The 12,517-nt window shown below is 34.5% G+C and overlaps 2 protein-coding genes across 2 annotated transcripts; both read left to right on the top strand.

The window, feature by feature from the left end:
* Window positions 1–913: 913 nt before the first annotated feature.
* Window positions 914–1,686, top strand: LOC149898298 (uncharacterized). Its single transcript, XM_090115280.1, has 2 exons — window positions 914–1,263; window positions 1,620–1,686. Exons 1-2 carry the CDS (start codon window positions 914–916, stop codon window positions 1,684–1,686), a joined length of 417 nt encoding a protein of 138 aa, XP_089971406.1.
* A 6,467-nt stretch (window positions 1,687–8,153) lies between these two features.
* On the top strand, window positions 8,154–9,581 carry LOC149898297 (uncharacterized). The gene has a single exon (XM_090115279.1). It carries the CDS (start codon window positions 8,154–8,156, stop codon window positions 9,579–9,581), a length of 1,428 nt encoding a protein of 475 aa, XP_089971405.1.
* The last annotated feature ends 2,936 nt before the right edge of the window (window positions 9,582–12,517 follow it).

The raw sequence follows: 12,517 nt of genomic DNA, 5'->3' as shown, positions 1-12,517 counted from the left end.
AACAAAATATGACATGCCAGTACGGTGCTAGCCCGTATCAGTTTTTATAAAACAGATGTGTTGATATCGATCAAATAAAAATCAATAAATCGCGTAAATTAAATTGCACGTCATTGGACTAACCAAAATTCATTAATTTTGTAATATGTTTTCCATTATTATAATATTTCTTGGTTATAATTCTAATACTGGATTTTTTTTCATATCTATTGAGTTTAAGATTTCAATGTTAGTTCTTTACATAAGTATAAAAAACACTGTACTAAGTGATCTGAATAAAGGCTATATTATTATTTATTATTATTAATTCTAATACTACCTGCAACGTAGAGTCTCTGACTCTACATTATATGTATTGTTCCTTATAGTGTGTTTTTAACTATAGAAATAAAACAAATATACTTACTTAAATGTTTGTTTTTTATATATATGTACTTTGTATTGTTACATGAATCTTTAATTAATTTTAATTAATAATTAATTTACAATAATTTTTTTATTAAAAAATATAAATGTGTATAAATATTTGAAATACAAGTGGTTTAAGAATCACATCTATAAATTACAATAAAACTGAAGTAAAGAAACCAACACGTCTGTAAAAATCACTAAATCTATATAAGCGCTAATTCAGCATTCTGAAATACTGCAATACAAACAAAATGTGTTGAATTAAAAAGATTTTAATTTCCGATAAACTTATTAAGTACATTATAACACGTTTATTATCAATACCTGATGCTATAAAGTGTTTATCTTTTAATAATACGTGACATATGAAACAATTATTTAAAAACATTTTCTTAATCGAATTTCATCTGAAATAACTATATCAATAATATTGCATTTAATTATTTTTTTTAAATAGGTTATAGTTTAATAATATTGAGCAATTAATTTTTTATCATAAAAAATGTATGGCTGCGAGACTTGGACACTGACACAAAAAGAAGAAGACAAGCTCCTAGTTACTGAAAGAAAGATCCTAAGAAAGATGTTTGGGCCAGTGTTGACAGAAGAAGGGGTTTGGAGGAGGAGGAAAAACCTAGAACTTCAAGATCTAATGGCCGAGCCAAACGTCATAGGTGAGATTAAAGCCCAAAGACTCCGATGGCTCGGCCATGTGGAAAGAATGGGGGAAGATCGAGCAGCGAAACGAGCGTACCTGGGACAGCCATCTGGACGCCGTCCGGTTGGACGTCCCAGGTACCGCTGGAAAGACGAAATTGCCAAAGACCTGCGCAGCCTCCAGATTGAAAACTGGCAAGAGATGGCGCAGGATAGAGTCAAATGGAGGCTCTTATTGTCGGAGGCCAAGACTCACTTTGGGTCCCTGCGCCACTCTAGTAAGTAAGTAAGTAAGTATTTTTCAATCAATAAAAATCAATTTCCTTTATTCAATGCATATATTTGTAAAATGTATTCTATAAGGTGTACAATAAAGTATTTTTCATTCATTCATTCATTCATATACCTACAGTAAAAATACTCTTGATACTTAAGCATACTTAAATATAGAGATGTATTTAAAGTTAAAATATTAAATATAAAATATAATTATTAATATAAATAAGTGACTAAATATTACAAGTTTTAAACCAAATTGAAACATTGAATAGTTGTGGACTACCGCAAATGGCCCAAGGCCCTTTATCCCTTTTTAATCCCCAAAGGGGTAACCGCTGAGACAATACACAAACATTTGTTAATCTAAGTAACTTAGGTACTATTTGAAGTTAAATCGTGTTAATTTGTGTATTTTTTTATTAATAATACATTTGAATTGCTTAAAATATAAAATTACTACAAAAGAAAATAAAAATATTCATTAAAAAAGAGCATATGTGCCCAGCACATGTGTCAGAAGTGAACGCTCTTTTTTGGCAAGATTCAAAGATACAAAATCGTTGCCTTACTTCATGACGTGACGGTATTTCCATGACGCGAGTTTGAAAATTTACTCTCAACGCGCCTTAGATTGACTTCCAAAAACTATGCTTAATAAGGAACTCCGTAGTTTTTGGGAATATAATTTATTAAAAATTAGTGGACAAAATAAAATGAATTATCTTTAAAAGCCTATTTTTCTATATATCAATTTGTGTATTTTTATGTCTTCCAAATATTTTCTCCATAATAAAATCAAAGTCAGGTAAAATATGATGTAATAAAAAATCTCAACCATCAGATTTTAATTAGTTTATTCAATAATTAATTTATTGATAAGATAACAGTAATGGTGCAACCAATAAAACAATGATTGAGTATAAACTTAGTTTATTAAAAACACTATCGCATAATAAAATATAAATAATATCGTTATCAAATTGATTTCAATGACTAAAACACAATAACATCCATTGTTTCAAAATAAATAAATAAAATAAAAAAGCATTTTATTGCCTTAATAAAATATGGTTTACAGTATAAGTATTCTTAATATTAGTAATTTGTACAAAAAAAATAAAGTAATTTATTCTAAACTAGCGGTCCGCCCCGGCTTCGCCCGTGGTACATATTTCGCAATAAAAGGTAGCCTATGTTCTTTATCAGGGTCTAAAGATTATCTGTGCCAAATTTCATCAAAATCGGTCCAGTAGTTTATGCGTGAAAACCATACATACATACATAATTACAAACCTTTCCTATTTATAATATTAGTATAGATTAGTATAGATAAATATCTACTTTCAAATAATTAATATTCTATAAAAAATATCATTACAAACAACAATTCATTTTCTATTTGGAAAGACATTATTATTTGAAAATAAAAACAAAAGAAAATCAATTGAAACAATTGCAATGTACATAAATGTTTCACAGAACATTCATATTTAATTTTTAGTAAAAAACTAATCTTGAAAAGTAGTACCGACTGGTAATACCTAGGTTTAAAATTATTAATTTTATTAACAGAAGCTTAGAGATTAGCTTGAAACGAGCGGTAGCTGTTTTGGGATTTACGTAAATATTGTCAAACAGAATTTAAACCCGTCATTTAATCTCTTTAGATAACGTAAGGATGTGGGTGCAATAAAATATTGAAGCATTATGGTTAAGACAATAGATTGGTGCATGTATTTCACTATTATATATTTAGGTACACTATTTATGTGGTAGTTATATTTACAAAATGTATGTAGTAGGTTAATAGTATTCTTTTTGGAGTGTTTTTGGATATTTTTGTTCTATAGATAACGTCTTTAATTTACTATAATATGTAGTTAGACTTAATATAGTGACTTGCGTATTGAAAATAATATAAAAATGAATCGCAAAATGTGTTGGTAAGCGCATAACTCGAGAACGGCTGAACCGATTTCGATAATTCTTTTTTTATTATATTCCTTGAAGTACGAGGATGGTTTTTATGTAGAGAAAACGTAAATATGTACCACGGGCGAAGCCGGGGCGGACCGCTAGTTGAAAATATAAATATGTGTACATATTATATAAACTGATCCCATTATTATTTAGCACAAATGTAGGTGCCTAAGAACATATTATTTTTTTGCTAATCATAAAATGAAAAAACTTTTTATCAGATAAAGATAAATTTAATAAAAGTGTATATTTATTTTACGTTTCCAAAGCGGAATTTGCGTCGAGCGACGAATATTTATTTCCCTTCTAAAACCACAGACTAAGTTTTTCATTATATTATGTTCTACCGAAAAAGAAAATATTTTTTTAAATATTATAAAAAAAACTTTAAAGGCAGTACATATGTATATTGCATCTATAATACATTCAAATATTGCCTCTAAAAACGTGAATGTACAGAGATGTGTGCCTTTGAATAGATGAATTACAACGTTAGCCTTCATAGCCGTAATTCTTCCTAGCTCACAGGAATTAGGTCAAACGCACTGGGAAAATTACAATATACATTTAGAATATCAGCTCATCATTTTATATGTTTATTGTATAATCGGAAACGCTGCACATGTTATTTCTAACGTCCTTCTATCGCATTTTCTTGTCATTAAAATCTCTATTTGTTAATTTATATTATTTTATTAAGATGCTAAATTTGTTACTAAATTCTTATCTACTTATTAATAGTTTGTTTTTAAATGACAATTTCTTTCTTTCTATCTATCTTAGGGCCGATTTTTCAATGCTTGGATAAAACTTATCCGTCGAATAAAGTATTGCACGATAATATTAAAATGTCACGTAAACTGTCAAATACGGGCAATTAGAATACGTTTTTAAAATGGTAGTTTTATACATTATTCGACGAATAAGTTTTATCCAAGCATTGAAATCAAATAATTCTCAACTTAACCCATGCTAAGGCACTATATTAGTAGGTATATAGTAATTAACAGTTCAAAACTGATCTTTAGTTTACAGAGTAACCTGAATTAATTATATTAATTAGTTATCCAATTTGTTGTCTCTTTTTAAAACTGTCTACAACGTATTCGCGGTTTGACTCTACGTAAATTCTCACGGGAAATAAAATCAGGTTATTTATCCAATCCGAAATTCATACTAATATTATATTCATAAATATTCATGAATGGATGCGTAAAAGCGGTCAATATCAATAGTAGGTATTATTATTATTATTACTAGGATATTATAATATTATCTGTGATATTATTTATTTGCAATGTTAAACGTAAAATAGTAACTATTCCTATAAAATTAAGGAAGATAATTGAATAGAGTTTTCACAAAAACACACCTAGTATGAGCTAGCTAATAGGTTTTTAAGTGAATTCGTTTTTATAAATGCAAATATACAATGTAGTTAATAATTATCAATTAAAACCTGTACTTACGTTACTCGAGAATGTTACACTAATTGAAAATAAATATACATTTAATCGACAGTAAATATCATATTAAATATATATTGAATTTACGAGACCGCATAATATGATAAAAGATTGGTTCAAAATCGTAACTGCGATTGTTTCGTGTTGACAACAATAAGTGAACCATTTAATACGGAAAAATAAATTATGGAATGTGTTTTAAACTCTAGGAATTTCAGTAAATGGTTTAAATAATTAAATACACATAATATAATGCGTTACATCTAAAACTATGTGAATGATGATTTGATTGACGAAGGTTCATTCTATTCAATAATTTTATAAGTGGTGGTAAAAATTAATGACTTGTATTTTTCTTTGAATTCGAGAAAGTTAGTAAATGGTCAAAATAGTAAATGCATTTTTATCCCAGTCTCTTTGCAAGTATCTATTCTGTATACCGTTATGCACATTACCCATATTCCCCTTTCGTCACCATGTAATTGCTTTATAACATCCAAAATGGGATATTGGCAGATTTTTTAAACGTTTCTAATGTTTTTATTGCACTTACTCGCTGTTTTTTATCTGTTAACAAACATTCATTGTCTTTGCGCAAAAATTTGCAATTTGTTTTATTTTAGAAAGTCCTAAGGGCAAACTTTCTGTGTTTCATGGAAGTGCTAAAACAATTTTTAACAATAGTAAAAAACGTTGCATTGTTTTGGCGCATTTTTATATTAAAACACTAGGTAGCGAAACGGTTCTGCATTGAACGTCTTTACTCGCCAATGCAACGAATTTTTTTAATGTATAATGCTATTTATTTTTTATTCGTCATTTAGCAGGGGAACAATTCTCAAAAACTACAGAATTAATTTCTCCATCAACAAGTTTCGATAAAAGAAAGCGGCATCGTCATTTTCGCGAATAAACCGTCCACTTCAAGTGATATACTGTTTAGTACGGATGTCATATAGTTATCAGACATTTTTATGTGAACAGGTTATAACGTGCTAGATTAGAAACGTGGAGTCAATGAACTTCGAAACTTGAGTTTAGAATGAATGAATAGTAGAAAATTGTATGTAGGCCATGGAATTTTAAGTTTTCCGCCGCGCTGTGTGAATTTCTTTGTTAGTCTTCGCACGGATTGTAGAGCATTTGTTGTGTATAAAAAATATGAATAATACCTATACTAAATATAAAAAGTATTAATTTTCTTTTTAATTTATTTTTAACGTTTGAAGTAAAATTTCTCAGGTAAGAAAATAATAGCAAAAGGAGTTGAAGAATGAGAGTTTTAAGTCGATAGAATTTTCTAAACCAATTTAGGCAACAGGGCAACACAGAAACAACTGCCAGGCTTACACTAAGACTGTTATAAATCAAAGTTTTAAATTTTAATCTCATAAAACACCCGCCATTCTAATTGTCAAATGTATGGGACAGATAATACAAATTGTATTGTTTTTAAAATCTAGCGGGCGTAGATGATAGGATTATGAGGAATTAAGATAATACTAAAGTAATAGTTTTCAATTGAGGGATTCCGATATATTTCCTGTAAAATTGCTACCTGTTTAAACATGTTACTTCTTCAAATACACAATGATTCATATTCCATATTCCAGCCATATTCTTGTGTGATATCAACGCATGTTTCAAAAATTTAAAATATGTTATAAATATTGTCTGTGATTTTTTTTATAGATAATAAAAAATAAAACGTGCAAATGCAAACAGGTCAGGTTAACAGGTAATAACAATAAAGGCATTGTTAGGAGAGCCTTTGTTGCAAATTTGGGTTTTTGTTTCTGATTGCGCAAATATTGCACCCCATATAACCTTTTTATGCCAATTGTATTTTAATGGCTAGAAAGTACGTAGTTTTTAACAGAAATAATGGCCTTTGGAACATCTGAACTTTTGGCCTAATGTTAAGTTTTAAAAATTCCTAAAATTCGCAATAAATATTGATAAGACTGCCTTAGTTTTATTACAGACGTTACATGAAAATTACTGAAATTTACATATATTAACAATACCGGTTTCTGTTGAACACAAATAATTCGAGCCAATTGTCGTATAACTAGGTTCACCACGAGCCAAAAAATGGTCGCTTTTATTACAAGCAAATACAGTTTTTGTTTTGTCAACAAAAGTAATTCGGTGAAGGGTTAAAAAATTAGAACATTTTCAAATTGTCGCACTGCGAGAGACATTTAATTTTAATGTTATGCAAACATGTCCTATAATTATATAATATCTTGGACCCTTGGCGTGTTTTTTAATATCGTCAAAACACTTTGGCGGTGTGACCATACCAAATTTTATTGCCGTAACATTTAAAAAACTTAGCCAGGCAAAGGTTTTTTTGCAGACAGCCAGAACATTGTTTGAACAATAATCATTGTTTGCTCTAATGTTTTAGGAAACATTTTGTGTTTATGATGCAAATGTTATATTTTTATTACTTATGTAGGTATATAATTGGGAAATATTTGAGATTGTTGTACTATTCAGTAGATATACGACATACATTTTGTGTATTTTAACCATACGCTACAAACTGAGCACATTACAATATCACTTTGGCTACCGGAAAATATAGCCAGTATGTATTTTTAGTAGAGATAGATATTAGTCGATCTCCCATATACTATAACAATATTATATCAAGATAGTTTAAGTTCTAATAAAATTGAAATGCCTAAGTGTTTGTTTAAAGTATGATATGGACTAGACAACTGCAGTTCAAGGTTATCAGCTGACTTGAATTTTGATGAATTTATAGTCAATGGAGGAAAGAATTACCAAAAAACGTATTCTTTTTAGCCGCATATTATAATATATCAAACATAATTCAAAATGAGACCACATTAGTGACACATTTAACAATTTTTAATAAGCTTAATTTTTAGGAAACAATACATATACACAATACAATAGGTATATTATAAAGCTGAAGAGTTTGTTTGTTTGAACGCGCTAATCTCAGGCAATACGGTCCGTGATACGGTCCGATTGAAAAATTGTTTCGTTGTATGATAGCCCATTTATCGAGGATAAATTTCATCTCGCTAAGACTTTTTGGGGTGTAATGGCTGTCTACCATCTTTCAGCCAAAGCCAACCTCACCTGCTCGTGGTGCACCCTGCTAATCAACAGACGAGGCTCTGGCGTTTATTCCCTACAGTGGTAGAGCTACAGCTACATACAATTATTACATTTGTGTGTAGCACGACTGGGCTGTAGCTTGTCCGGGGAGGTACCACTGTCTCACCTAACACCAGCGTGAAGCATTTCCTTTTATTTGCGTTTCGCATGAGTTCGTGAGACTGCCGGAGGCCCAATCCCTATCCCCCTCAAACAAATAACATGGCAGCGGTATTTAAAAATGGACTACCCCAGGAGGGTACCAGCACCAATGGTTCTGGAGAATCCCTCCCTGAGCGTTCCTGCTCGGGCTGCCCCGCGTACTCTGGGGGGGGCAAAATTCCGCTCTGTCGTACCGATAGGAGAAGAAGAAAAAGTAAGCTTTCTGCGGCAACCCCCGCCACGCTTCTTTCTGTGGACCTTTGCAACGTTAGGGGACTTCACTCAAACCTTGAAGCTGTCCATCACCACCTAGAGACAGCTAAGCCAGCCTTACTGTTTTTAACGGAGACACAGATCTCTTCCCCTGCTGACACCTCGTACCTTAAATACCCGGGATACGTGCTGGAACATTCATTTATACCGCGCGCCGGTGTGTGCGTTTACGCTAGGGAGGACATCTGTTGCCGCCGCCTTGGTACCATTGAAGGCAATAATCTATCCATATTATGGCTACGCGTTGACTGCGATGACTACCCCCGTATTTACGCGTGTCTTTACCGGTCTCATAGTGGAAACGCCGAATCTGACCGGCTTATTGAGCATGTTCAAGGAACGATTGATAGTTTATTGCAAAGGATTCCCTCCGCTGAAATTGTAGTGCTAGGTGATTTTAATGCCCACCATGTTGAATGGTTAGGATCACGAACCACGGACCACGCGGGGCGTTCCTTTCATGACTTTGCCTTATCCTATAGCCTAACGCAACTCGTAACTTCACCCACGAGAATCCCTGATGTGGAGGATCATACTTCGTCGTTGTTAGATCTTTTGCTGACCACACATCCTGACGACTATCGGGTAACCGTTGAGGCTCCTCTTGGGTCATCTGACCACTGTATGGTTCGGAGTGTAGTGCCTCTCACCCGCCAATCTCGAACGCGACCACCCACCTACCGTCGTGTTTGGCACTATCGGTCAGCCGATTGGGATGGGATGCGCACTTTTTTTGCATCCTACCCTTGGAAGCAAATTTGCTTTGCGTCTAGTGATCCTAATGTTTGTGCTGACTCTGTCGCCGATGTGGTCTTGCAGGGAATGGAGCTCTATATTCCTAACCTTGTGATTCCCGTTGGTGGCAAGTCCAAGCCCTGGTTTGGGCGTTCATGTAGAACGGCATTTCGTTTGAAACAGGAACGCTTCCAAGCCTGGGCAGAAGCTCAAGCAGTAAAGGATCCTAAAGTTAGACGACTGAAAAAAAGATACAATGCTGCTTCCAGATCTTACAAGAAAAGTATCATAAAGGCAAAGTCAAAGTATATTGAAGGCGTTGGTAAGAAGCTGACACAGTACCCATCTGGTACTCGCGCATTTTGGTCCCTTGCCAAAGCCATTCAGGGCAATTTCTGTAAATCAACGTTTCCTCCACTGCGCAGGGATGACGATACATTGGCCCACACTACTCTTTGCGTCAAATTCGACTCTGGATGACGAGGGAAAGACTCCACCCATTATACCACATTGTAATAGTACTATGGCTGATGTAAAATTCACGCAATGTGCCGTGCGAAGAACCCTACTTTCCCTTGACATTCACAAGTCGAATGGACCTGACGGCATCCCTGCAGTAGTGTTAAAAACATGTGCTCCCGAGTTGGCTCCGGTTCTAACGCGCCTGTTCCGTTACTCATACACCTCTGGTACTGTCCCAAGCAGTTGGAAGACCGCCCTTATACACCCGATCCCTAAAAAAGGCACACGCTCTGACCCATCAAACTACAGGCCGATCGCGGTAACCTCCTTACTCTCCAAGGTTATGGAAACCATAATCAACCGCCACTTGTTGCGTTACCTAGAAGATCGCCAGTTGTTAAGTGACCACCAGTATGGTTTCCGTGGAAGTCGATCGACTGGCGATCTTTTGGTCTATTTAACGCACAGATGGGCTTCCGCTATTGAGAGTAAGGGGGAAGCTATGGCAGTCAGTTTAGATGTAGCGAAAGCCTTTGATCGGGTGTGGCACAAAGGTCTCCTCTCGAAACTGCCTTCGTACGGGCTTCCTGAGAAACTATGCAGTTGGATCTCCAGTTTTCTCAAGGCACGCAGCATTAAGGTCGTAGTCGACGGATCGTGCTCAGAGCCACAGCCTGTGAATGCTGGTGTCCCGCAGGGGTGTGTGTTGTCGCCTACGCTATTCCTTCTTCATATCAATGATATGTTGCAAATACGTAATATTCATTGTTATGCTGATGATAGCACTGGCGATGCCACATACTCCGGGCACGCACGAATTTCTCAGGAGCAGGTGGATCAGTATCGGAACGAACTTGTGTCCAACATTAATAAAACCCTGGATGCAATCTCCAGTTGGGGTCAGAATAACCTTGTGAAGTTCAACCCATCAAAGACACAAGTGTGCGCATTCACCGCCAAAAAGAAGCCGTTCACGGTGACTCCTCGTTTCCAAAACACGCTCCTCAAAGCCACGCCGAATATCGGGATTCTCGGTGTCGAAATTGCGAGCGACGTGCAGTTCAGGGGTCATTTAGAGGACAAGGCCAAATTGGCTTCTAAGAAACTTGGGGTGCTCGCCAGAGCGAGACAGTATTTCACGCCAGCTCACCGCCTGCAACTGTATAAGGCACAAGTTCGGCCTCATATGGAATACTGTTCTCACCTTTGGGCTGGAGCACCCCAATACCAACTACTTCCTCTTGACCGCCTGCAACGTCGAGCCACTCGAATCGTCGGCAAACCCGAGCTAACCGATCGGCTCGATCCATTGGCACTGCGGCGGGACGTTGCGTCTCTGTGCGTATTCTACCGCCTGTACAATGGGGAGTGTTCCGAGGAACTTTTTGGCTTAATACCGGCTGCCAAATTCCACAATCGCACTGCACGACACAAGCTCAAGTACCATCCGCACCATCTGGATGTGTGGCTATCAACAACTGTGCGTTTTTCACGGCATTTTCTGCCCCGAACAACAAAACTGTGGAACAGCTTGCCTTCTTCGGTGTTTCCATCTACCTACGACATGGATGCCTTCAAAAAAAGAGCCTACGCGTCCCTCAAAGGCCGGCAAAACAATCGCAAGGTTACCTAACGTTGCAATTGCTATGGGCGGCGGTGATCACCTTCATCAGTACACCGCCCGCTCCTTTGTCGGTTTTAGTATAAAAAAAAAAAAAAAAAAAAAAGACCAACATGAGTGGAGCAATGCGGGTTAAACTGCGGGGCACAGCTAGTTTAAAATAAATTCAAAGATTTGCCTAACGTAGTGCATAAGTTTATTGTGAATGCAAAATACGTTGTATAACTGTATGAATAAATTTTGTATTGGGGTAGACTCTATCTCTCAGTATGGTTTGTGGATCGGCTATAAAGAAAACGATAATTTTAGTCTATAAGAAGTGTCTAACAAAAACTGAGTTTTGTAATAACAAATATTATTTACCTGAAAAACAATGCAAATAGTAGGACGCATACTTTGTGATGTGCTTGGCGAACTTTTGTGAAATAGGATTAGAAAATTTGTCAAATTAAGTAGATAATGTCATTTGAAAAATTATAGCTACGGAATCATAACATTTGACCCTTAGATTACAAAATACAATACAGATGGAGCATGTCAATCATTCATCGCCCTTGTCAAAGAAAATACGAAATCAAAAACGAATACGTTCCTCCGCTAGTGCTATAGCGATTCTAGTGTCATGCAATACGTCAAAAGGGGTTTGATATTTTAGTAAAAAAATGCTGTCTTGTGATATTAAAACGCTGTAAAACTTGTTCCCGAAAACAAACAAAAAGATAAAACATCATTTTACAGATTTTCTGTAGATTATTTGGCTTATTTAATTTTGTATACAAATAATAATTTTACAAATACGAAGGAATTCAAAACTTCAACGTATGCTGCCAGTATTTTGAAAATGAATTTGCCATTTTTAGAGGTAAAATGGTTAAAAGATATTCGGGGTAGTGCTGTTGGATTTTTCGATCGTGAATGTGATTATTTGTATAGTGCAATAAAAGTTCATGGTCATTATTAGATTATTTTAAAAAGCATTATACATTTTTTTGTTACTTCTATAAAAAGCGTCGTTTTCGCTTGCGATTTAATTCATGTGAACACATGATGGATATGATGAAAATAAAATGTCCCGCATTCTCGACTAAAAACTACCGCTATTCGAATTCATATGTTTTGAAAAATAAAAACTTTTTTTAATGTAATTAATTTAATAAATTTAATGTAATTTATTTAATAAATTTAATGTAATCTATTTAATAAAAATTGAATAAAATTATTTTGTCCATGTATAACTTTAGTAGATAGGTGATAAAATAATTTTTACAATATTATAAAATAATATCAAAAACCCGAATTTATATTAAAATAAAAATTAAAACATGACTGCTAA

The sequence above is a fragment of the Colias eurytheme genome, chromosome 23, assembly GCF_061535395.1.
Source record: "Colias eurytheme isolate Ceu_HAF_F1 chromosome 23, ilColEury1 Martin Lab GWU primary, whole genome shotgun sequence".
NCBI classification, from domain to species: Eukaryota; Metazoa; Arthropoda; class Insecta; order Lepidoptera; family Pieridae; genus Colias; species Colias eurytheme.
This window is presented reverse-complemented; position numbering and strand designations above follow the sequence as displayed.

Bases quoted from the DNA above. Each gene is read 5' to 3' on its own strand.
- LOC149898298 (XM_090115280.1), top strand. From the start codon at position 914: ATGTATGGCTGCGAGACTTGGACACTGACACAAAAAGAAGAAGACAAG. The intron at 1,264-1,619 runs GCAAGAGATGGC...AACATTGAATAG, and splicing joins AGCCTCCAGATTGAAAACTG to TTGTGGACTACCGCAAATGG.
- LOC149898297 (XM_090115279.1), top strand. From the start codon at position 8,154: ATGGCAGCGGTATTTAAAAATGGACTACCCCAGGAGGGTACCAGCACC.